This window comes from Labeo rohita, chromosome 3 (assembly GCF_022985175.1).
Source record: "Labeo rohita strain BAU-BD-2019 chromosome 3, IGBB_LRoh.1.0, whole genome shotgun sequence".
NCBI lineage: Eukaryota > Metazoa > Chordata > Actinopteri > Cypriniformes > Cyprinidae > Labeo > Labeo rohita.
This window is the reverse complement of record NC_066871.1, coordinates 50,184,001-50,209,762: the sequence shown is the minus strand read 5'-3', so window position 1 is coordinate 50,209,762 and position 25,762 is coordinate 50,184,001. Positions and strand designations below refer to the sequence as shown.

Sequence of the window (25,762 nt, the reverse complement as noted above, 5' to 3'; positions counted from 1 at the left end):
TTAGATGATTTAACAAGTTTATACAATTCATCCTGACCTATAGTAGAGAATGAGTTGAATTGTTCTCCAGGAGATCTATAGGATACTATCTGATGTGATACTGTAATTGACGGCTGCATGGTGACAATTTTGTCTCTAATAGTATCGATCTTGGAAGTAAAGTTGTTCATAAAGTCATTACTGCTATGCTGATGGGCATAGTCAGTGCCTGTTGGTTCTTTATTTTTTGTTAACTTAGCCACAGTATTGAATAAATACCTAGGGTTATGTTTGTTATCTTCTAAAAGAGTCAAAAAGTAATCAGATCTTGACGATTTTAACACTTTTCTATATGATCAGGTACATTCATGCCAAGCAGTACGAAAACGTACTTTCGTACTGCTTGGCGTGAATGACAAAATTTTATATACATGAATGTAAATTTTCTTGTCAGAAGCCACTGTTTCATGTTTTGCTTGTCGAAATACAACATTTCTTTGAGACTTTTTCTAACTTGTGTAATAAGAAGGCTTTAAAAGCTGTTTAATCTTTTACTTTGAATGCAATGTGATTTGTTTACTTTTATACCCCTGTCTAATATTTTATTTGTTTTGTTATTGTAATTTTTATTTATTAAATTTATTTAATTTATTATTATTTTGTCATTTTATATTGTAACTGTTTTCCCATTGGTTGACATATTGTTCATAATAAAAAAATAAATAAATAAAAACACACCAAAAATGTTCACAACGACAAAACATCTATAAAATTATCAATCATACAAAAGTAACATTTCAGTTAATTCTGTAAAAACTGTGTTGATTAAAGTTCATAGTAATTGTTCTGACTTAATGAAGACTCACGGTGTGAATGGAACATCAAACTAGAAACGTATGTGTGATACCTGATATTAAGTGTGAAACTGTTAATAATGCAGACAGACACATAAGTCTTGTGTGAAAATATAATTTACTTATCTATGAAGAAAATCAAAACATGCAAAACCCCAAAATAAATGTCTTTCAGATATAAAATTATGAAATTATTCCTGATGCAAGGAGTATCAGCATAAAATAAAAATGTACCAAAAAGGTAAAAAACTAATGAGAGACAGGTTTTGACAAATTTGGATGATGTTTCTTTTGTTGTTTCAGGCATTGCATTGATTAGCACAGATTTAACCTGTACAGATGGTTTTATCGTGCCATGTTTGCTGATGCACTGCTGGATCTGAAGATGATCTAGTTACTAGATAATTAATGGAACTCTGGCTCTGTTTGTTTTCCTGAGTTAATCAATCCATGTGTTTCCAGGGTATCTGACAGACTGAATTTCATTGCAGTGTTTTTTGTTTTTTTATTCTTTCTGTTGCTCTTGTACCATACAACTTCCTTATATTACAAATGAGTCTTCTGCTTTGTGTGAAACGTCAGGTGTTTCTTCAGGACTGAAGCCCAATGGAAATTTTTACCACACTGATCGCAGTTAAATGGTCTTTCTTCAGAATGAGTGGACAGATGTGTTTTCAGACTAGATGCCTGAGTGAAACTCTTCCCGCATTGATCACAGGTGTAAGGCCGCTCTCCGGTGTGGATCCTCATATGAACCTGGAGGTTTCGTTTGCTTGGGAAACTATTCCCACACTGATCACAGGTGTGTGGTCTTTCTCCAGTGTGAATCCTCATGTGTCTCTTAAAGTTTCCTGTGAAACACTTTCCGCATTGATCACAGGTTTGTTTCTCTCCAGTGTGGATCCTCATGTGATTCTTAAGGGTTGATTTACATGTCAGTCTTTTTTTACATTGAGGGCAGGCAACAGATTTTTGGGTTTTTGTTTTGTTTTCTTGTTCACATCCATCAGGCCTAAAAGAAACATTAAATCATGTAAGATTTCAAATGAGAGACAAACTGTCAAAGATCACTGTTGAGTTCATGAGTCATTTATTTCCATCAAATCTGGTCGAACACTGCTGTGCACAATTATGATATAAATGTCAAAATCAGAAAAGTTCTAGAAGAAAAAAAAAACTATTGACTTTTTTTTTGTGCTTTGTCATGTTTTTATTCTTCTTGAGCTTGATGAATGAAGGATACAGAATAAACACCAAACCTCTTTGTTCTTTATTTTCATGATGTTTCTTTCTGCAGGATGCTGGATTAGTTGTGTTCTCTCCATCCTCTCCTTCCGGATGATTTTGAGTAGTTCTGCCAAAAAGTAATGAGTTTTATTTCCAACAGACATGACACAAGATCAACCAATAAAATGTCCTGTCACTCATCATGGCTGTTAGAAAACTAACACAGAAGAGACTTCACAGCTCAGCACATGAAGATGAACTACTTACCGTGATTTTAGATCATGATTGTTTTTCATATGAATGTATAAAGAAAATAACTGAGAGAAACTCTCCCTGCATGGATAGCAGTAATATGATTTCTGAGGTCCTCGTGTGTATCTTAAGAGCGCTTTTCAAAACAAAGCTTTTTCGCACTGATCACACTTGTGTGGTTTCTCTCCAGTGTGGATCCTCTCGTGTCTTTTCAGACATGCTGACAGACTGAATTTCTTGTCACAGTGTGAACACTTGTAAGGTTTTTCTCCAGTGTGAATAACCTGGTGACGCTTCAAATGGCTTGCTGAAATAAAAGTCTTTTCACACTCAAAGCACATGTAGTCTCTCACACCAGCATGTATTTTCTGATGTTCTCGTAATTGTTGTGGACGTGAAAAACTCTTTTCACATTCATAACATGAATGTGACTTCTTCATATGAACTTGCAAGTGTGTCTTCAGAGCTGATTCTATAAAAAAAGTTTTTTCACACTGATCACATGTGAATGGCTTCTCTCCAATGTGGCTCCTTATGTGTCCTTTAAGATGTGATGCTTTGGTGAAACTCTTCCCACATTCATCACAAACATGTGGCTTTTCTCCAGTGTGGATCCTCATGTGTCCTTTAAGATGTGATGATTTGGTGAAACTCTTCCCACATTGATCACATACGTGTGGCTTCTCTCCAGTGTGGATCCTCATGTGTTGGCGAAGATGCACTTTTTGTTTGAAACCCTTCCCACACAGAATGCACATGAACGGCTTCTCTCCTGTATGGACTTTCATGTGAATCTCAAGACTTAGTTTTCCTCTAAAACCCTTGCCGCACTGATCACACGTGAACGGTTTCTCCCCAGTATGAATTCTAATGTGAATCTCAAGGCCTCGTTTTTCGGAGAAACTCTTCCCGCAATGATCACATGCATATGGCTTCTCTCCTGTGTGGATTCTCATGTGTCTCTTAAGGCGTGATGACAGCATGTAACTCTTCTCGCACTTATCACATGAGAACGGTCTTTCTCCAGTATGAATTCTCATGTGAATCTCAAGATGGCTTTTGTATAGGAAACTCTTTCCACACTGAGTGCAGGTGAAAGATTTCTTGGCTTTTGTTTTCTTTAAAAGTGTCTTTTTAGTCTTTGCGTGACCCAAATGTTTTTCTCCAGGTTTGTCATGAAGTTTCTTCTCTATTTCACTCAGTTCTTCACTTTGCTCGTTCTCTTCCATCAGCTCTGAAATTAAAGAAAAACATAGAATTCCATTTTCAGTACATCAAAATAATTCAAATAGAGAAATATGAAGTGCAACGAAATAACAGTGATGAAACAGGCAACTTCTATGATCATTTTGATGCATTTTTACAACTTAAATGTACTTCCCTGAAATGTTCTATGAATGAGATTGACATTATTATTACGGTAATAATAACATTAAAATGTGCCATAGTTTTCACACCAACTTTTTAGATTGTGAATATATTTTTCTAAAACCTTTCTCATAATAAAGTCACACTAGACTTTTCGTTCTGTCTTATTACAAATGTAAGAACCTGTTTAAGATCTTACAGTTTAAGATTCTTTAATGTTCTGATACTATGTCCTGACCAGAGTTCGCGTTAACCGAGAATTTTCTGTCATTGACAGAATTATTTTTATCAGTGGTGGAAATATCTGAAGGCCGCCCGTCATTTTGACGGATTACACTGAGGGTGATCTATTGTAAAATTGCAGCTGTAATTCCCACTCCTGTCCAGCTGTGCTCTAATGTAGCAGCAGAGAACTGGATCCAGAACAAAAAAGTAACTGTCACGAATGTTTGTTTGATAACACAGGCGAGTACACAGAAGATACAACGATCTATCACGCCACATTAAAGAGCGCCAAAACAGTATTTAATGCTTGAATTTCTTAATGAAATGGACAGAAATCTGAGACTTTGTTTTATATCACAGGTAACACAAAGCATAGCCTATTGCTATTTCTTGGAAGGAAGACACATTACAGTATGTACTGTTTATTCATCAACTGAAAACAGCATAGACCAAAAGATCCATTGTGATTTAAGAATCGATATTGGTTCATTAAAATGACAATCTATTAAATTTAAGAAATTATTTTTTTTTTTTTTTTTTTAACCAGCCCTAGTGTATTTTGTTGTTTTTAAACACTGTGCTGTCGTCCTGTAAGTCAAATGAGCCAGACTACAGTGACTCTCTCCTATTGTCTTTAATGGGTCGTGGAGCCTCAACCCATTCTTTGAATAGGACTTCTGAAAATAGAGTCTGGGGCAGTTTACGATACCTGAATACTTCATTTGCATGCTTTATCTAAGGTGTCACCCAGGTGTTTGTTTTTGTCTCTAAACACTGATCCTGTAAAACGTATATAAACTACAATGAAACATGGCTTTAGTTAAACTTTGATGACTGCAGCATCTTAATTTATGAGAAATACAGCTTTATTTATTTATTTTTAGAAACTATAAGTCAGGTTTTGCTTAAGTTACATGTACAGTCCTCTCAGCCATTCTAAAAAGTACATTTAATGATAAAAACCAACAAAAGTCCCATTTCTTTTCACCTAAATCTGATGAAGTGCTCGAATCTTTATAGCATGAATGATCTTCAGCATCATGAATGAATGAGAAATCATGAATAAACACCAACCTGTTTGTACTTCAGTATCTTCAGTATGTTCTAGATCTCTCATCTTCTCTCTGTCCTCTTTAATAAACTCAGTCTTCACAGATTTCAGCTCTTCTTGATGCTTTGAAAGTTGTCTGCACTTGTAAACTGATGGGTATATTCCAGCATTTGTTGCTGAATGACTGTGGGAGGAGCTTCACTGATCAAGTGACTGTTGTGGGAGGGGCTTCACTGATGATGCAATTGATGAGTGGGAGGAGCAGATCTGCTAAAATCAAAAATATATCTTTTGGAAATATGAATGAGGCATTTATATAGTGTTTTGTTGTGTACTGTTGTACACCCAAGGTGCTTTGCAATCATATAAGGGAATCTCTCCTCAGCTACCACCATCTTATCAGGCATGGATGTATTTTTAGAGTGAGTTTGAAAATCCACTCCCGTGTCTCCCTCTAGATGGATCTGGTGTTTTGGCAGTGTGAAACCGCCATTTTTTTCAAAAACCAGGTCTCAGAGTGGATAAATCTGAAAATGACACCTTTGTGTTTTTGTGTGTACTGCCACTCCATATATTTTGTAAAACAATGTCATCAACCCATGTCTCGACCCTAATCAGACATGTAACAACAACAATGGTGGACTACATGCTTGTGTTCCTGCTGCAGAAATTACTGAGACTATTTGTTTTACTAAATTTACTAGCTTTTCTTGTTGTTGTGTTGGGTTTGTATGCAGCGTGCAAGGTTTATGCGCATGCTCCAAGTCTTATTTTCCATTTCAGTTGTATCTTTGTGGAAGAATTACAGTGCTACACACTGGACTGGAATGTATACTACATTGTTTTGAGTCGGTTTCAATGGTTTAATGTGTATGCAGATATTTCTTGAGACGCCGTGTTTGTGGAAGAACGAGGGGAAAAAAAAGATCAGACAGGGAAAGCTCTGTCTCCATGTGAATGGGGCCTAAATCTATCAGGTTCTCAGCAGATGATGTGTTCTTTAATGGAACAAAACTGACCCCACCATAGGTGCAACCTATTTGGGCCCCACATGGTTGTGCTTGCTGGCTGATATCAATGGTAGGTAAAAGTTAATTGGGAAATGTCTATATTAAAGAACTCAAAAAAAGAATATGCACATTCAAATTAATACAGTAGCCAAAGGGACTGAAAAAATCCAAAATGTAAGCAAATAAGTAGCACGGGTACATTTGCAGCAATAGCCAACAACACATTTTATGGGTCAAAGTTTTTCTTTTATGCCAAAAATTATTAGGACATTAAGTAAAGATCATGTTCCATGAAAATATTTTGTGTATTTCATACCGTAAAAGTATCAAAACGTAATATTTGATTAGTAATATGCACTGAACTTCATTTGGACAACTTTATAGGTGATTTTCTCAATATTTCGATTTTTTTTGCACCCTCAGATTCCAGATTTTCTAATCGCTATACCTTGACCAAATATTGTCCTATCAACAAACCACTCTCATTAGTGGAAAGCGTATTTATTCAGCTTTCAAATGATGTATAAATCTCAATTTCAAAAAATGTACCCTTAAAGGTAAAGTCCACTTACAAAACAATGATTCACATATAATGTACTCACCCCCTTGTCATCCAAGATGTTCATGTGTTTCTTTCTTCATTTTTTTTTTTCCATATAGTGGACTTCTATGGTTCTATGGTGATTTTGAACTTCCAAAATGCAGTTTAAATGCAGCTTCAAATTATCCCAAATGAGGTTGTATCCCAGCCGAGAAAGAAGGAAACAATTGGTTATTTTAATAAAAAGAATACAATTTATATACTTTTTAATGCTAAATGCTCATCTTGTCTTACTCTGCCTGAACTGTTTTTTTCCAGTTCATGACAGTTAGTGTATGTCAAAAAACTCCCATCTCATGTTATCCCTCAACTTCAAAATCGTCCTATATCGCTGTTTTACCTTTTTTCTTAAGGGTGTTTGATCTTTGCATGTTCACTTTGCAAAGACTGTGTCAGTACTTCTGCAGCAATGTAGGATGATTTTGAAATGATTTTTGAAGTTGAGGGAGAAAATACAATTGGAGTTTTTTGACATACACTAACTGTTTTGAGCCACAATACACAGAGTTCAGGGAGAGAAAGACAAGATGAGGTGTTTGAGATTAAAAAAGTATTTACATTTTTTTTTTTTTTTTATGAAAATAACCAATCGTTTTGCTAGATAAGACCCTTCTTCCTCAGCTGGGATCATTTACAACTGCATTTGGGATCGTTTGATGCTGCATTTAAACTGCATATTGAATGTTCAAATGGGCACCATACCAGTCCATTATATGGAGAAAAATGCTGAAATGTTTTCCTCAGAAAACATAATTTCTTTACGACTGAAGAAAGAAAGACATGAACATCTTGGATGACACGGGGGCGAGTATATTATATGTGAATCCTTGTTCTGGAAGTGGACTTCACCTTTAAGACTAGTTTTGTGGTCCAAGGTCACAATTATGTATTTGGTCTCAAATTCTTTAAAATGTCTGTTTTGTTTTAATTTTTAAATAACAGAAAGAAGTGAGCAACAACACCTTTAAAACTCTAACAATATCCATCCCTACACAGCACGTAAGTTTTTCACTCATAGAAATCTCCTTCCACAAACAGTACAGACATTTGGGGTCCACATGGATGTGTTTGCTGTTATTTCCAACGTAGGTAAAAGTTCACTGGGAAAGTCAATATTATAGTACACAGAGAAAGAATATGCGTAATTAAATTCATATAGTACATTTATTTGTGTAGTACTGTGTTGCATGTAAACAGAAATTTGACATTTGCATGCCTTTTTTACACATTACTTTCATGAAGAGACATATATAGTGAAGACAAAATTGCCACAAAATGAAATCCATCAGAGAATCATAATCATAAAATCAGAGAATCCATCATAAAATACCTGATTGATCAGCAGTATCAGTAGGAGTAGTAATACCTTTAAAAAGTTAAAGATATTTAGCACAAACATTTTTTCAAGCTTTTAAAACCGTTAGAAATCTCCTTGCATAAACAGGACAGACATGAATGAATTGTCTGGCAAGTCATCTCTTTAGTGTAAATTCTCATGTGATGATTAAATCCTTCATCTATAGGTGAATCTCTTTCTATTTTGAGAGCAGCTGAAAGGCCTTTACCCAGCATGATGTAGCATGTGTCTCTCAAAGTATCCTTTACGTGTGAAAGATTTTCCACACTGAGAGCAGCTAAAAGGCTTTTCTGAAGAGTGAGTTACCAAATGATTGTAAAGTTGTCCTTTCTGCGTAAAACTCTTTCCACACTGAGAGCAGATGAAAGACTTTATCCCAGTATGAATTAACATGTGATTCCTCAGGATTCCTTTACATATGAAACTCTTTCCACACTGAGAGCAGGTAAAAGGCTTTATTCCACCATGAACTAACATGTGAGTCTTAAGGTATCCATTACGTGTGAAAGACTTTCCACACTCCGAGCAGATGAAAGGCTTTTCTGAAGTGTGAGTTACCAAATGATCCTTAAGGTCAGCTTTATATGTAAAACCCTTCCCACATTGAGAGCAGCTGAAGGGTTTTATCCCAGTATGAATTAACATGTGCCTCGTAAGGTTTGTTTTACAAGTGTAAGTGTTTCCACACTGAGAGCAGCTGAAAGGTTTTTCTGAAGAGTGAGTTAGCAAATGATCCTTAAGTTGTCTTTTCATCGTAAAACTCTTTCCACACTGAGAGCAGGTAAAAGGCTTTATTCCAGCATGAATTAACATGTGATTCTTAAGGTTTGTTTTACATGTGAAAGTGTTTCCACACTGAGAGCAGGTAAAAGGCCTTTTGAAGTCTGTTATTTGATCACTCACTGGTATTTCTCCAGTCACATCATGATCTTTCTGATCCTGATGTTTCTCCTCCACCTCATTCAGATCTTCTCTTTCTTCTTTCACTTCCATCAGGCCTGAAATTAAATCATTAAAACAGGAAAATCAATTGGAGCATTTGAAAAATAAAAGAATAAGATATTTGTGTACAGACGAAACCATTGTCAAAACTGACCCAATTCACACAGATCCATGAAAACAACTAAAACACTGTATAAAGCCTAGCCTAGCCTTGTTACATTTAGCAAAAGCGCCTGTTTGGCAATATTTTGGACTTTGAAAAGCCTGTTGACATTTGCAGTTTTTGGGATTTTGTAGTTTTTTTTTTTTTTAATATTTTTTTCTTATTTATTTGGTTCCACAGTGTTTGCTGATTTCTTACTTCATTTAAAATTTTGTGTAATTCATTTCTTCTATTTTACATCAAGGTGTATGTCGCGCCTCCATGCTTTATTATTTGATTTTCTAATAAACATTTTAAGTTTCTTGTTTCCACAGTATTTACTGATTTCAGTTTTGCATTTAAACTTTGTGTAAGCTATTTCATTATTTACAGTAGGCATATAACATGGTGTATTTTATTCATTCTGTTAATTAAGAATTATTCATTCTGTTAATAAAAATTATATGATTAATTTTGTTGTTGCTTGAATTCAAGCAATTGATGCAGAATTGTCGCCAATTTGAAAGTGAAAGTAAAATATGCATGGTTCTTTTACAAGCTATTTAAAAGCAAAGGAAAGTGAGGAAAAGAAGGACAACTCAAACAAACTAAAAACAAATGATTGCTTGTCGTTGCTATTTAAAGCAAATGAAAGCAAGCAAAAGAGGAAGAACTCCAACAAACGAACAGGAGAAACAATGTTAAGTTTGGTCACTAGCTTGATTTACTGACACATGCAAACATTACACGATTTTGTAAGAAAAAGAAAATCTAAAAGAACTTAAGTAATTACACGTCAGAAATCACTGATCACAAAATAACCACAATTCTATAAGCGACTTGACTAGAATTAAAATGTAGTTTTTTTTCAACTAATGTACAACAAAGTTAATTTGTACATTCAGTTTCACACTCAGTTCAACATGATTCCAGAAAGCGAAAATGAAGTCCAATAATCAAATCTTCTCAGTGTCGGTTCAGTCGCGTTTCTATGGAAGCCTATTTCCGCCACATAAGAAAAAAAAATAATGGCATACTTACGCCATAATTACGAGAAAATAAGTAAAAATTATGATTTTGAAAGACTAAATTATGACTTAAGTCATAATCATGAGATAAACAGTTAAACTTCTGACTTATAAATCGAATTTGACTTAAAGGATTAGGCCTAGTTCACCTAGATCTGTCATTTTCTTAAGTAAATTAATATTTACAGCTGAACTTGTATATTTGTAACCACAAATGTATACCAGATTTGGTATTTTTCATTTTCATTAATTTTACTGACTTCTTCCATAAGCCATGTTTCTTCAGTGTGTTGCATTCATATTCTCTGGTATATGTAAATGGTATATGCTTTATTAATAAGGTGTGTATTGAACTTGGTCCTTCAAACGGTTTTAAGACAAGCTCATTCATTTTAGAATGTCACATTTAGTCATCAAGTCAATTTCGACATATCCCGTATGTCATAATTCCGAATTTTTAAGGCATATTTTTTTTCTTACGTGGCAAAAATGGGCTTCCATATGTTTTTACAAGAACTTAACACATTTTAATGACAACTAAGTTCCTGTTTTTACATTAAGGATCGGAAACCTGTGTCTAAAGCTTTTTTAGTTTAATGTACCACAAACTCATTAAAGACGAAATAAGAATAAACACCAACCTCCTTGTTCCTCGTGTTTTATTGTCCAGGTTTCTGGTTCCTCTTGTTTTATACTTAAGGTTTCTGGTTCCTCCTGTTTTATTCTCCAGGGTTCTGGTTCACTCGTGTTCTCCTCACTCTCCTCTTTAACAAACACCATCTTCACAGCAGCAGATCTCAGTTCAGCTGATTCTCCTCCAGATATCCCTGCTCGCTTCAAAACTTGAGTGTTTTTTTGTGTTTTGAGTGAATTTGAGGATGAGAATATTACAGGTATTTATTGACCTGATTCAAAAACTGTATCTTTCTATTTACAGAAACAACATTTCTAACAGTTTGTATTAAAACAGCATCACGACAAAACAACACAGACCGGTGAAACCAATCTTCTTCCTCTGAGATTTAATGGTGTTTGTCAAACAAACGTTTGTGTTTTAGCGCCACCCACTGGACTGGAGTGTGAAGCGTCGAAAGGAGGAAAATAATACGGGGAAAATTACTTAGTGCGTCTATAAAGGTGCGCTGTTTTTTAAATATTTATTCAAAAGCACACAATGTTGTAGCATGTAAATATGTACGTTAATATAAATGAAAGATTAAACCTTATTAAAGATGACCAAAAATGTTTTTTTTTTTTTCTTTTGTTCTTTAATTAACATTAATGAGACAGACAGCAAACAGACCAAATGACCAAATCTGACACACACATCTGTTTTATTCCAGTTTACATTCATTTGAAACGTTTTATTCTAACTTTAAGACTGTGCTTACAAGGACACTTACCAAAATGGGTACTTTGACTTAATTTTGTGTGTATTTGGCCGTTTAAGACAAAAAGTAAAGAGTTTACCTAATGGCGAGTTTTGATCTGGCTGTGTTGTCTGAAACTCAAGAAAATCTGACAGTGGACAGAAACCAGTGCTGGAATGCCGAATTATGTTTCTTGATTTCTTTGAACGTTTAAAATCATTGGAATGCTTAAATACACAAAAAAGAATACACACATTCAAATTGATAAACATTTATTTGTGAGTAGAGTCAAAAATGTAAACATTAAGATAAAGGGGGAATTATTTTTGACACAAGGTTTTTTGAAAATGAAACAAACGTGGCTATGTAATGGCAGAAGTTTTGCTCAAAATGAGAAAATCAGAGAAAAAGAAAATCTGACAGTGGACACAAACCTGGATTGCATGAAGAGAACTGTCAATCCTTCAAGGAGAACTTACGATAAAATAATGTTTTGGATGTCTATTTTTACACATTTATTTCATGAAAAAACATATGTAATGTGTATGTAAACATATGTAATGAACAAAAATTGCCACAAAATGACATCTATCATCAGAGAGATACTTAATACTTAAAACACCAGATGGATCAGCAGTATCAGTAAAGGCAGTAATACCTTTAAAAGCTTAATAATATCTATCCCTACACAGCACACAAGTTTTTTTTATGCTTTTAAAACCCTTAGAAATCTCCTTCCACAAACAGGACAGACGCAAGGCTTTTAATTTGTATCAAATGTCTGGTAAGGCATCTCTTTAGTGTGAATTCTTATTTGATGATTAAATCTTTGTTTACAGGTGATTTTTTTTTTTATATAGACAGCAGCTGAAATGCTTTTACCCAGGATGACTTAACATGTGTCTTTCAAGATATCCTTTACGTGTGAAAGATTTTCCACACTGAGTGCAGCTGAAAGGCTTTTCTGAAGAGTGAGTTAGCAAATGAACCGTAAGGTGTACTTTCTGTGTAAAACTCTTTCCACATTGAGAGCAGCTGAAAGACTTGATCCCAGTATGAATTAACATGTGATTCTTCAGGATTCCTTTACATATGAAACTCTTTCCACACTGAGAGCAGGTGAAAGGCTTTATTCCAGTATGAATTAACATGTGAGTCCTAAAGTATCCTTTACGTGTGAAAGACTTTCCACACTCAGAGCAGGTAAAAGGCTTTTCTGAAATGTGAGTTACCAAATGATCCTTAAGGTGTCCATGCTGTGTGAAACACTTTCCACACTGAGAGCAGCTGAAAGGCTTTATTCCAGCATGGATTAACATGTGCTTCTTAAGGCTTGTTTTACGTGTGAACAACTTCCCACACTGAGAGCAGCTGAAAGCCTTTTCTGAAGTGTGAGTTATCACATGATATTTAAGTTGTTTTTTCTTTGTAAAATTTTTTCCACACTGAGAACATCTGAAAGGCCTTTGACATCTATTATTTGAACGCTGCAACTCACTGGTTTTTCTCCATTGACATCATGATCTTTCTGACACTGATATTTCTCCTCCACCTCATTCAGATCTTGTCGTTCTTCTTTTACTTTTATCAGGCCTAAAATAAAATCATTAAAAAGATGAAAATCAATTGGGACATTTGGGAAATAAAATATTTTTGTACAGATGAAAAATTGTGTCAAAACTGTCCCTGTTCACACAGACACATGAAAACGACTAAATGCTGTATTGCAGTATGAATCAAAGGTATTAATTTTCATTTATTTTTATTATGTTTACTGAGATGCATGTATACATAATGTATTGCACATGGAACAATCTCAAATACTTTTAATATGTTTTACCATTACAGCTGTCAATATTAACTAATCATGTAAAGTGTTAATTATAGCGTTATATTTAGATACACTCCCATCACATGAAAGGTGAGCAGATAAACTGGTGCTGTGTGACTGACAGCTCCAGCAAAAAGGGTTTGTTATTATTATTTTTTTAATGATTTACTTTTGGCCTTTTTGTCTTTATTGTGATAGGACTGATCATACAGGACAGGAAGCAAAGTGGGAGGGAGAGAGAGATAAGGGAGGGATCGGAAAGATCCTCCAGCTGGGAATCGAACTCGGGACGCTCATAGCGCAAGGGCGCTGGTGCCGACAGTAAAATCACAATTTAAATATATTTTATTCATGCTGTTAGGTGAAATAATGTTAAGTTTAGTCACTGGCTTTATTTACTGTCACACACAAAACATTACGCGACTTTGAGAAAGACAATCATACCGAAATTGAACACTGAACACTTATCCAACATCACAGATCAGGCATTAGAATAAACAAGGTTACCTCCATGTTGTGACAGTATATAGTATTTTACATTATGGATCTGTGGACACGCTGTGTCTAAAGCTTTGTTGGCTTAATGTACCACAAACAGTCATTAAAGATGAATGAGAAGAGAAAAAAAATCACCTTCTTGTCCCTCATGTTTTATTCTCCAGGTTTCTGGTTCCTCTTGTTTTATTCTCCAGAGTTCTGGTTCACTCGTGTACTCATCACTCTCCTCTTTAACAAACACCATCTTCACAGCAGCAGATCTCAGTTCAGCTGATTCTCCTCCAGATATTCCTGCTTTCTTAAGAACTTAGTCACGACTGTGAAGATGAGAATATTACAGGTATTTATCGATCTGATTCAAAAGCTGTAGTTTTCTATTTACAAAAACTACATTTATATATTAAAAAAAAAAAAAAATGTATAAAAACAGCATCACGACAAAACGGCAGTGAAACTAAAGGTCTTCCTCTGAGGTTTAATGGCGTTTGCCAAACAAACGTATGTGTTTTAGCGCCACTCGTTGGACTGGAGTGTGAAGCGTCAAGAGGAGGGAAAATAATACAGGGAAAATTACTAGTGCGTCTATAAGGTGCACTGTAAACTCTGGAAACTGTGAACTCAGTAGGGTAACATAAAGAAGACGAAAACAAGTAAGAGCACATTCACGTATTTGTGTTTGCTGTCTGGAGAGTGTCAAAGGTTTCTATTTTCAATGTGTTTCTAAAAAATTTGAGCAGTGTAGTTATGTTGATTTCTTGAACGCAACGGCCAATCAGAAGACAAGATTTTACTCAGTATTCAAAAAAATCCTCGATGGTAAAACATGACTGCATTTTGAAATGTAGTTCTACTCTAAGACTACAAATTACCATATGCAGGAAAAGAATAATACCTATAACTTTAGGTTTTGCCACAAACTCAACTGACTCCTGTATGATTTCACATGAGTCTCTTTCAGTCCTTAGAAGTGTTCATGAATTATAAGCTTCTAGAGCTTCTGATTGAAGCTATTTGCGAACTCCTAACTGAAGTCATTTACATAAATTCAACATAAAAATATTCTTAGTGTTATTATGTGCAACCACCTTACTACAAGACTTAATGTAACAGCCTATACACATTTTTCTGATGGGCTCTTGAGAAACCCATCCTGTTTGTTTCCTCTATTCTACAAAAGCACAATGTTTGATTTCATTGTGAATGTAAATGCATAAAAGAAATATTTAGAATAGTTTTGAATAATGTCTTATGACTTGTGTCTTACGTCTTACGCAATGAAGGAGTAGGCTGTTGTTGTTGTTTCCACTTTTAATGGGGGTAGGGGGTGGGGGAGGGATTTAGTAACATAAATTTTAAGTGGTAACATTACATTGACATTAAAGATCTAATCTGGTCTTTATTGAAAATAGGTAATTAAAGATTAATAAATATTGTATACTAATATGAAATATTTTATCCTTTTAAATTGGCCTAGGAGGCTAAAGCTATATTTATGAGTTTTATTTATTTGAGTTGTTGCAATTCATCACTTCCACCGCTGTGGACATCCTAATTAACTGAAGTCCTCAAGATCACAAGCACACCTGAAAAGATGCACAAGTAGCACAGAACCCGATGAAAACAATACAAAAATGAGTCTGTTAAATGGCACTTAAACCATGTAAAATGTGTTTGATGCTTGTGTAAATATGTAAAATAATATGAACTGTTGGTCTCATGTCAGAAGACTGAAAAACGCATGTTGATGTGATGACATCATTCAACAGATCATCAAAAACAACAAAACTTCTACAAAACAACACATTAAACAAAAATAAGGATCACTTACAGACAAACAGCCAGTGCATTCAGTCTCAGCCATGTGTGGAATAAAATAGTTTATTAGGCTATTAAAAGCTGTAGTGAGGAATTTAAAATGGAATGTGCTCTCACGGCACAAGAACGATTTGTAAAAAGTTTCTACTTCCCTTCATGACAGAGTAAGCAAACTACAAGTGACAAACAAGACGATTGAACATTGTATGAAACTCATAGATACTTCTATTTGTGTTACAAGACTACGGGAACCAGATGAGTCCTCTGCTGATTTTTTTGCTGCAGCCTGGAATTAAAATGCTGGTTTGGTCTGGCCAGATGAGAACTGGCCTCCTGACTTAGCCCCCAAGTTTCTTTTTTCTACATTTCTGTCACTGATGAAGTTTTGGTTCCTTGCCGCTGTCGCCTCTGGCTTGCTTAGTTGGGGACACTTCATTTCCGGCGATATCATTGATTCGATTGCACAGATAATCTTTGAAATAAACTGAGCTGGATGATGACAACACTGAATCAATGATGAACTGCCTTTAACTGAGTACTGAGTGTTTACTCTTGTCCTTTTGCATTATACTGTAAAGCTGCAATACAATCTGTATTGTTAAAAGTGCTATATAAATAAAAGTGACTTTACTTAAAGTGCTGAAGATGATTTACTTACTGTGATTGTTTTTTGTATGATTGTGCAGAGCAGATGAACGACTGAAACTCTTCCCACATGCAGTGCAGTGATACGGTTTCTCTCCAGTGTGGATCCTCTCATGTCTTTTCCGATTTGCTGAATCACTAAATCTCTTGTCACAGTGTGAACACTCATATGGTTTCTCTCCAGTGTGAATCCTCTGGTGCAGTTTCAAACGTTCAGCTGTAATAAAAGTCTTTTCACACTCAAAGCACATGTACTCTCTCTCACCAGTATGTATTTTCTGATGTTTCTTTGCATTTTGTATACATGAAAAACTCTTTCCACACAAACGGCATGAATGTGGTTTCTCCTTTGTATGAACTCTAAGGTGCTTCTTTAGGGCTGCGACCCTCAAAAACGTTTTGCCACATTGATCACATGTGTACAGTCTCTCTCTAGTGTGGATGTTCAGGTGTACCTTCAGTTTTGCTGAGTGTGCAAAACTCTTCCCGCACTGATCACATGTGTAAGGTTTCTCTCCTGTATGAACTCTCATGTGAACATCAAGATTATATTTGTTTGACAAACTCGTTCCACACTGAGTGCAGGTGAAAACATTTTTGCCTCTTCTTTTATTTAAACCTTTCAGTTTGATTTTAAAGCAACTCAAAGGTTTTTCTCCAGGTTTGACATGATCTTTCTCCTTAACTTTACACAATTCTTCCTTCTCATCATTTTCTTCAATCAACTCTGAAATAAAAGTAGAAATAGCTCATTTTCAGTAACTGGTAAAAAGCAATGTGAACATAAATATGAACCCTGATGTAACAGTGTAAAGTGCACAATTACGACACAAAATTTTGGTCATTTTGATGCCTTTTTATTAATTATACATCCCTGAAACTTTCCAAGAATGAGGTACACTGATCTTTAAATATTATTTTTAAAACATGACAGGCACAAATTCCACATTTCTATAGGGAGAACTATTATCTATGTGTATCTACACAATTATATAACATATATTTTGTTGAAAAAATGTAACCAGTTTGTGGTTTGCTTCATAACCATCAGCACTTAAGAATGAATAATAAACACCAACCTGTTTGTTCTTCAGTATCTTCTTTGTATTTCATTCTGCAGGTTTCTGGATCTCTCATCATCTCTCTGCACTGAAAAAAAAAAAAAAATGTGGTGTCATAAAATATATTACATTGACCATCATTAGTTCTACTTTGTAATATTCAAAATCAAGGAGAACAACAATTTTCTAAGTAAAATGTCATTTGTGTGATTATTGAACTGTGTGGAAGGAGTAACACTTATTAATATTTACGTAATATTCACATTTTTATAGTCGTTGCACATAAACCTAGAAATGCTGAGTAAATTTTAACCTAAATGTATAGTGTGTTTGAATCTGTAAATGCGTGTTGGAATCAGAGAGGGACAGTTGGGCTTGTCATGGAGGTGATACATAGCTGGATTTTCTTGTGTTTAAGATCAGTTTGACTTTCTGTTTCACATTTCTGTAATACATTGATCCATGTGCATTAATAGCATTGTGCTATTTTCAAGTGTACAGTGTAACTTGCTAATCATGCCACAAACATGCTAGCAACATCCTATTCATGCTAGAAACATACTACCAACATGCTAATTGTACTAGAGACACGCTAGAAACATGTTAACAACATGGGCTCAGCCCCTTAGCCCGGACCCCGCGCTTACACTTTGGAAGGGTTAATGGTGAGGAGTCGGGGTGGAGGAGGGATGCTGACGACTAGAGATGAGGAAGGTAAGGCTGTTTAGATTATTTATGGGCATCCTCCTGGGCCGGCGGGATGGACAATGTGATTGCTGATGGTGAATTGGCCAAGTTAATTATCTGTGCGTGCTTCTCCCGAAATTTGTTAATAAATCACGTGTTCATCAAGGCTTCTTTTCTGTTTAAAAGTGCAGGTGAAAGGCTTTATTCTATTATGTATTTTCATGTGATTTTTAAGGTTTTTTTTTTTACAAGTGAATGAATTTCTACACTGAGAGCAGCTGAAAGGCTTTTTTTCTTTGAATGTTGCTTTTTGAGCAACTGTTTTGGAGCAACTCACTGATTTTTCTCCAGTGGTGACATCTTGAGCTTTCTGATCCTGATGCTTCTCTTCCACTTCATTCAGATCTTGTTCTTCTTTCACTATAACCAGGCCTACAATGAAAACATTAACATATTTAAAATTATTTGGGACATTTGGGAAAAAAAAAAAAAAAAAAAAAAAAAAAAAAAAAAAAGAACTTGCATATAGCGCATATAAATGACAGCAAGTGGAACATTCTTGCCATTTTTAAAAGTTTCACATACAGATGACAACATTGTCGAAACCATCCATGTTGACAAGGATCCATGAAAACTAAAAACACTGTATTATGCTGACAGGCCAGTAGATGGTGATGTCACTGTAAAGAAAGACTAAGCTTCTATAGACTGAACTAGGATTGTAACGATATACCGGTACAACGTCCATCACGGTTTGAATGTACACCTTATCATACCATAAACATGCATATCTACGATTTGAAAAAAAAAAAAAGAAAGAAAGTAAGAAAGAAAGAAAGAAAGAAAAAAAAAAAAATCTCACCTGCCTACATGCAACTTATTTTAACTTGGCTACTTGTTCAGTCGCATGTATTGTTTCTTCACAAAGTGAAGATTCATGGATCAGTGTGAACAGGATAGGTTTGAAAGTGTTGTCGTCTGTATGTGTAACTTTTAAAAAATAAAACTTTCAGTTTTACCCTCAGATGCACTTTAAAGGAATTTACTTTCTTCGATAGGGCTGTAACGATTCACAAAAATCACTAGGCGCGTTTCCGCAACATTATATAAATGTTGATTAAAAAAAGAAAAAAGTATTTTGAAATGATAACATTTCCATTATGCGACTAAAACATTATTTTTTCCTCTCGCGATAAATCACGGCAACAGTTTTTGGTGGGATTTAGAGGGGTTTTGGCTTTATTTAATCCAAAGAGACGCATAAGTGTATCTTTACAGAAAGCAGTGCGGAGAGCCACTTCAGAAACGTGTGAGACGCTGCTGGTATAAACATAACATCAGCTCCGGTGACCGTGTCGGAGCCATTACGCGCCACAGATGCGTGCAGTGTACATAATAAGCATCAATATCAGGAAAAGCCCCTTATACTTGAGAGCGGCTAGGTATGAAGTGTTTCTTGGAGTTTATAGTGCAATGAAGAATGATCATATGACTTTTTACATATACGAAATGTGAAAAAGCCATATCCATTGCAGTTTTGCGGAATATTCATTTTTCGAATTGCCTGAAAAACACCTCATGCAAGCGTTTTGCGATATATGGGAGTTTTTGTGAAATGGAGGCTTTTCCATTAGGCATATTTTCAATTCGCAATTTAAATTTGTGCTTCTTGAAAGGTAATGGAAACGGAACTACGGTTTGGTACGTTTTCGATACAGCAAAAAGAAAGAAATGCCAGAGAAATTCACTTGATTTTTACTTGTTTATTTCTTTTAATTTTGATGATTATAATTGACAACTAATGAAAACCCCAAATTCAGTATCTCAGAAAATTATAATATTGTGAAAAGGTTCAGTATTGAAGACACCTGGTGCCACACTCTAATCAGCTAATTAACTCAAAACACCTGCAAAGGCCTTTAAATGGTCTCTCAGTCTAGTTCTGTAGGCTACACAATCATGGGGAAGACTGCTGATTTGACAGTTGTCCAAAAGACGACCATTGACACCTTGCACAAGGAGGGCAAGACACAAAAGGTCATTGCAAAAGAGGCTGCTGTTCACAGAGCTCTGTGTCCAAGCACATTAATAGAGAGGTGAAGGGAAAGAAAAGATGTGGTAGAAAAAAAAAATGTACAAGCAATAGGGATAACTGCACTGTGGAGAGAACTGTGAAACAAAACCCATTCAAAAATGTGGGGGAGATTTACAAAGAGTGGATTGCAGCTGGAGTCAGTGCTTCAAAAACGATTACGCACAGACATATGCAAGACATGGGTTTCAGCTGTCGCATTCCTTATGTCAAGACACTCTTGAACAACAGACAGCGTCAGAAGCGTTTCGCCTGGGATAAAGACAAAAAGGACTGAACTGCTGCTGAGTGGTCCAAAGTTATGTTCTCTGATGAAAGTAAATTTTGCATTTCTTTTGGAAATTGAGGTCCCAGAGTCTGGAGAACTCAGACTGATCGACTCCATGTCACGCCGCATTGCTGCAGTGCTGTACATGTTCATACTTTTCAGTTGGCCAAGATTTTTAAAAATCCTTTCTTTGTATTGGTCTTAAGTAATATTCTAATTTTTTGAGATACTGAATTTGGGGTTTTCATTAGTTGTCAGTTATAATCATCAAAATTAAAAGAAATAAACACTTGAAATATATCAGTCTGTGTGGAATGAATGTATACATTATACAAGTTTCACTTCTTGAATGGAATTAGTGAAATTAATCAACTTTTTGAAGATATTCTCATTATGTGACCAGCACCTGCATATATATACATGCAAAATTTACTTTCATCAGAGAACATAACTTTGGAGCACTCAGCAGCAGTCCAGTTCTTTTTGTCTTTAGCCCAGATGAGACGTTTCTGACGCTGTCTGTTGTTCAAGAGTGTCTTGACACAAGGAATGCGACAGCTGAAACCCATGTCTTGCATACGTCTGAAAGCACTGACTCCAGCTGCAGTCCACTCTTTGTGAATCTCCCCCACATTTTTGAATGGGGTTTGTTTCACAATTCTCTCCAGGGTGCGATTATCCCTATTGCTTGTACACTTTTTTCCACCACATCTTTTCCTTCCCTTCGCCTCTCTATTAATGTGCTTGGACACAGAGCTCTGTGAACAGCCAGCCTCTTTTGCAATGACCTTTTGTGTCTTGCCCTCCTTGTGCAAGGTGTCAATGGTCGTCTTTTGGACAACTGTCAAATCAGCAGTCTTCCCCATGATTGTGTAGCCTACAAAACTAGACTGAGAGACCATTTAAAGGCCTTTGCAGGTGTTTTGAGTTAATTAGCTGATTAGAGTGTGGCACCAGGTGTCTTCAATACTGAACCTTTTCACAATATTCTAATTTTCTGAGATACTGAATTTGGGGTTTTCATTAGTTGTCAGTTATAATCATCAAAATTAAAAGAAATAAACACTTGAAATATATCAGTCCATGTGGAATGAATGTATACATTATACAAGTTTCACTTCTTGAATGGAATTAGTGAAATAAATCAACTTTTTGAAGATATTCTAAGTATATGACCAACACACACATACATATATATATATATATATATATATATATATATACACACATACATACATATATATACATGCATATGTATATATATATATAAAACATAAAATATAAATGCCAGGGGGTACAAAACAAAAATCCAATGCCAGGGGTGAGTACAATTGAGAATAGAAATACAGGTTACAAAACCAGGAAAAAATTATGAGAATGACACAATGAGACAGTTTTAAGGGCTTTGGAATTGCTGGATGTAAGAAGAGATGAACCACGTTAGTCAAAGTCAAAGTAAAATGTGCACATGCATTTACAAGCTATTTAAAAGCAAATAAAAGCAAGGAAAAGAGGGAAAACTCCAACGAACTACCTCACCGTCACAAGCCTACTGGAGTAGTGCGTTTTTATTTTGGGGGTGGAAGAGGCTGTTGTTTGGGCTGTCTTGTTGAGCACAGTGGCACTGAGAACATTATATTTGACATTTTTTTTATTTTCCAAATGTAATAGGACTAGTCCAACAAATCGTTCAGAATGTAATGCATATACCGAATGTTTTAATACAAATAATCATAACACACCTACTTTGTTCATCAGTTTATTCATCTAATCTACATTTTTTATAATTAAACTTGGTGGAAGTTATTTGTAATTTTACATTAGCCATATACCATGGTGTATTTTTGTTCATTTAGTTAATACATAAATCATTTTCTATGTTTAATATAAGCGAGTTTGTAATACCTGCTGTTTTGTTGTTGTCTATTCAACTAATTGGCGTGGAATTTCCACTAATTTAAAAGTGAAAGTAAAATGTGCGCGTGCATTTAAAAGCTATTTAAATGCTTGGAAGAGAAGAAAAAAACTCTTATGTACTCCTTATGCACTCCTCCCTCATAATTAGTAATTCGAAATCGATTTATTTTTATCTTTGAAACAGATTTGTTAGGTGACAGCCTTAATTAAAGTTTCTTATAAGTCAAGATCATGTTATCTACATCACATAATAGTAATAGTCATCACTCAAATTCATGCACGACTCTACATGATCTGTGCATGTGTATACGACTCTAATACATTTATAAAATAATTACTTTATAACGAATTTATCTTTTATGTCTATTATATACTACACAACATCATTATATTATTTTCAAAACAGATGTTGTTGGGACATATATATTCCCCATGTGGTCCAACAGTGAAAGAAAAGAGCAGTCAGAATAAACTTTTTTTTTTTCCACAAAGTACAGTGTCAAATTTACAACAATTATTTTTAGACGGAAAACAGGTAAACCTTTGTCCACAAAATCAAGTAAATCTGATGCGTCTTACACATTGCATGATGAATATGATATGAAAGGCGGATTTAAGACGTTTTAATGATAATTAAGCCCTCATTTTTACATTAAGGAATGTAAAGCTTTTTAGCCATACACAGACATCGCGTTAAATCTTTGTTAGTTTAATGTACCACAAACTCATTAAAGATGAATAAAGAATAAACACCGACCTCCTTGTTCCTCCTGTTTTATCTTCCAGGTTTCTGGTTCCTCTTGTTTTATTCTCCAGGGTTCTGGTTCACTCGTGTCCTCTTCACTCTCTTCTTTAACAAACACCATCTTCACAGCAGCAGATCTCACTTCAGCTGATTCTCCTCCAGATATTCCTGCTTGCTTCAAAACTTAGTCACGACTATAAGGATGAGAATAGCAGGTATTTATTAACCTGATTCAAAAACTGCATTTTTATATTTACAGACAGTACATTTCTAACAGTCTGTATGAAGGCAGACCCACGAAAAAACAATGGACAGCACTAATCTTTTTCCTCTGAGGTTTAATGGTGATTGGCAAACAAACACGTGTATCTTAGCGCCACCCGCTGGACTGGAGTGTGATGCAGTGATTTCTTTTCTTTTTTAAAAAGCCGATCTGCACAAAGAAATGAAAAGAACTTAAAATTATAGACTCGCATGGTATTCGATCAAAACCAACAGTCTTCATGAGTGAGGATTAGAAGAGAATAAGCCTAAGTTAGAGAAGTTAAATATTTCAGTGAAAGTCACACAAGGTTCCCTAATAGTTAAGGGTCATTTCACAGAATGGTTGGTATTTGCTTACAAAACTCTTGCAAAAAATCTGGACTAGTTTGTATTAGAAGTGTATGTAAATTAACTGTCACTTCAAATGTTATCTGCAATGTTTATGGTGTTTTCATTTAGGTGGGATCCAACACAAAATATATTTATGTAGATAATTATGCAGGAAATATTAAACATTAACATCAGTCCCCTCCAAAAGTACTGAAACAGTGAGGCCAATTCCTTTTTTTTGCCATAGACTGAAAACATTTGGGTTTGACCTCAAAAGATGAATATGAGATGAGATCAACATTATTTTCAGGTATTTACATCTGGATACAAAAGATGGCTCCTTTTGCTTGAACCCACACATTGTTCATGTGATCAAAAGTATTAAAACTGACTTAGATTAAATTGAATAAGACTTAATATTTAGTTGCAAATCCTTTGCTTGCAATAAGTGCATCAAGCCTGTGACCCACTGACATCACCAAACTTTTGCATTCTTCTTTTTCCAGGCTTTGGCCATAGTTTTTTTTTTTTTTTTTTTGGTTAATTGCACAGCCTTAAAGTACAAAAGAGATCTGGCTTGTCGATTGCAAAATAACCAAAATAATAATGGATCAGTGTCGCTATTCTTAGTTGCATGTATTTATGTATTTCCCTAATTTCCCCAGCACCAAAAGCAGAACCAGTAACATTAGAGCTTATCAATACTACAGTCTTTTGTAATTTAGCCACAGGGTTTATTTAAAACTGAGTTCATACGACTTACAAGAGAAGCAAACAAGCATTAGTTGCGAAACTACATTACAGTACATCTTGCAGCTGCATTTCCTGAAAACATCTTAAGTGGAAGAATAAGTAACCTTAGAAAAGCAACAATGAAGAACATTTAAAAATAATAATAAAATCTCAGTCTCTCTTGAAAGTGCTGGCCTCCTGAACAAGAACAATTTGTAAAAAGCTTCTACTTTCCTTCACGAAAGAGTAAGCAAACTACTAGTGGTGCACATGCATTATAAGACAATTGAACAATGTGAAACTCATAAGAGAAAATAATTGTATCATTTATATCATGAAGCAAACTGAAAAGAATTAAACTTTTGGCATTGTTCTCTGGAGATCTGAATCTCACAGTTGAATCTGCTAGATTTAAAGATGAAGATGAACTTTATTCACTCTAAAAAAACTTTAGATAATGTTTCTTTGTCATGTCACTTGTAGTGACAGATTTATCCAGATTATATTTTAATGCTTGATGCATTATTGTGTCACATTTGGTGAGGACGGGGCATCAGACCTGAATGTTCTGGATCTGAAGATGATCTACTTACTGTGATTGTTTTTTGTATGACTCTGTAGGGAAGATAACTGAATGAAACCCTTCCCACATGCAGTGCAGTGATACGGTTTCTCTCCAGTGTGGATCCTCTCATGTGCTTTCAGATTTGAAGACTGACGAAATCTCTTGTCACAGTGTGAGCACTTGTAAGGTTTTTCTCCAGTGTGAATCCTCTCATGCATTTTTAAACCATTTGCAGAGGTAAAAGTCTTTTCACACTCAAAGCACATGTACTGTCTCACACCAGTATGTGTTTTCTGATGGTCTTTCAAACTTTGTACACGTGAAAAACTCTTTCCACACAAATGACATGAATATGGCTTCTCCTTTGTATGAACCGTCAGGTGTGCCTTCAGGTTTGAAGCCCACAAAAATGTTTTGTTGCATTGATCACATGTATACAGCTTCTCTTCAGTGTGGATGTTCATGTGGTCTATAAGGGTTGATGATTTTGCAAAACTCTTCCCGCACTGATCACAAGGATACGGTCTCTGTCCAGTATGAACTCTCATGTGAACCTCAAGTGTATATTTGCCCGTAAAACTCTTTCCACATTGATTACATGTGTACGGTTTCTCTCCTGTATGACTTTTCACATGTGACACAAGGCTTCCTTTTTGTGAAAAAGTCTTGCCGCACTGATCACATGTGTGCGGTTTCTCTCCAGTGTGGATCCTCTCATGTGTTTTCAGGTGTGCTGACCGACTGTATCTTTTGTCACAGTGTGAACACTTGTAAGGTTTCTCTCCGGTGTGGATGTTCATATGTTCCTTAAGGCCTGATGAGTTTGTAAAACTCGTTCCACACTGATCACAAGTGAATGGCTTCTCTCCTGTATGAACTCTCATATGTGCCATAAGGTGTCCTGTT

At 35.3% G+C, this 25,762-nt stretch overlaps 4 protein-coding genes across 5 annotated transcripts; all 4 read right to left on the bottom strand.

Moving 5' to 3' along the window:
- Positions 1-1,379: 1,379 nt before the first annotated feature.
- Positions 1,380-3,541, bottom strand: LOC127162782 (zinc finger protein 585A-like). Its single transcript, XM_051105628.1, has 2 exons — positions 2,460-3,541; positions 1,380-1,773 (listed from the first exon to the last, which is right to left on the bottom strand). Exons 1-2 carry the CDS (start codon positions 3,539-3,541, stop codon positions 1,380-1,382), a joined length of 1,476 nt encoding a protein of 491 aa, XP_050961585.1.
- A 4,171-nt stretch (positions 3,542-7,712) lies between these two features.
- Positions 7,713-11,050, bottom strand: LOC127161493 (gastrula zinc finger protein XlCGF8.2DB-like). 2 transcript variants are annotated; one of them, XM_051104245.1, is made up of 3 exons: positions 10,942-11,041; positions 10,678-10,863; positions 7,713-8,922 (listed from the first exon to the last, which is right to left on the bottom strand). In XM_051104245.1, the coding sequence occupies exons 2-3, from the start codon at positions 10,814-10,816 to the stop codon at positions 8,129-8,131; spliced, it is 933 nt and encodes a 310-aa protein (XP_050960202.1). In that variant the 5' UTR covers positions 10,817-10,863; positions 10,942-11,041; the 3' UTR covers positions 7,713-8,128. The 2 variants fall into 2 exon arrangements, with proteins under 2 accessions (XP_050960202.1, XP_050960196.1); XM_051104239.1 differs by having other exon boundaries at positions 10,678-11,050.
- A 782-nt stretch (positions 11,051-11,832) lies between these two features.
- On the bottom strand, positions 11,833-12,923 carry LOC127162781 (gastrula zinc finger protein XlCGF8.2DB-like; the record flags this gene model as incomplete). The annotated part of the gene is made up of 1 exon (XM_051105627.1): positions 11,833-12,923. A coding segment is annotated over one exon (639 nt), but the record flags the coding sequence as incomplete, so codon positions are not given.
- A 2,666-nt stretch (positions 12,924-15,589) lies between these two features.
- LOC127161116 (zinc finger protein 239-like) lies at positions 15,590-23,296 on the bottom strand. Its single transcript, XM_051103774.1, has 5 exons — positions 22,978-23,296; positions 18,281-18,375; positions 17,275-17,344; positions 16,209-16,922; positions 15,590-16,128 (listed from the first exon to the last, which is right to left on the bottom strand). The coding sequence occupies exons 1-5, from the start codon at positions 23,084-23,086 to the stop codon at positions 16,097-16,099; spliced, it is 1,020 nt and encodes a 339-aa protein (XP_050959731.1). The 5' UTR covers positions 23,087-23,296; the 3' UTR covers positions 15,590-16,096.
- Positions 23,297-25,762: the final 2,466 nt, after the last annotated feature.

Coding starts and splice junctions, on each gene's coding strand:
- LOC127161116 (XM_051103774.1), bottom strand. CDS start 23,086: ATGGTGTTTGTTAAAGAAGAGAGTGAAGAGGACACGAGTGAACCAGAA. Junction 16,923..17,274: donor AGATACTGAAGAACAAACAG/GTTGGTGTTTAT, acceptor CTTTTATTTCAG/AGTTGATTGAAGAAAATGAT. Junction 16,129..16,208: donor TCATACAAAAAACAATCACA/GTAAGTAAATCA, acceptor ATTGTATTGCAG/CTTTACAGTATAATGCAAAA.
- LOC127162782 (XM_051105628.1), bottom strand. CDS start 3,541: ATGGAAGAGAACGAGCAAAGTGAAGAACTGAGTGAAATAGAGAAGAAA. Junction 1,774..2,459: donor GATCAGTGCGAAAAAGCTTT/GTTTTGAAAAGC, acceptor ATGTAAAAAAAG/ACTGACATGTAAATCAACCC.
- LOC127161493 (XM_051104239.1), bottom strand. CDS start 10,816: ATGGTGTTTGTTAAAGAGGAGAGTGAGGAGAACACGAGTGAACCAGAA. Junction 8,923..10,677: donor AAAACACGAGGAACAAGGAG/GTTGGTGTTTAT, acceptor ATTTAATTTCAG/GCCTGATGGAAGTGAAAGAA.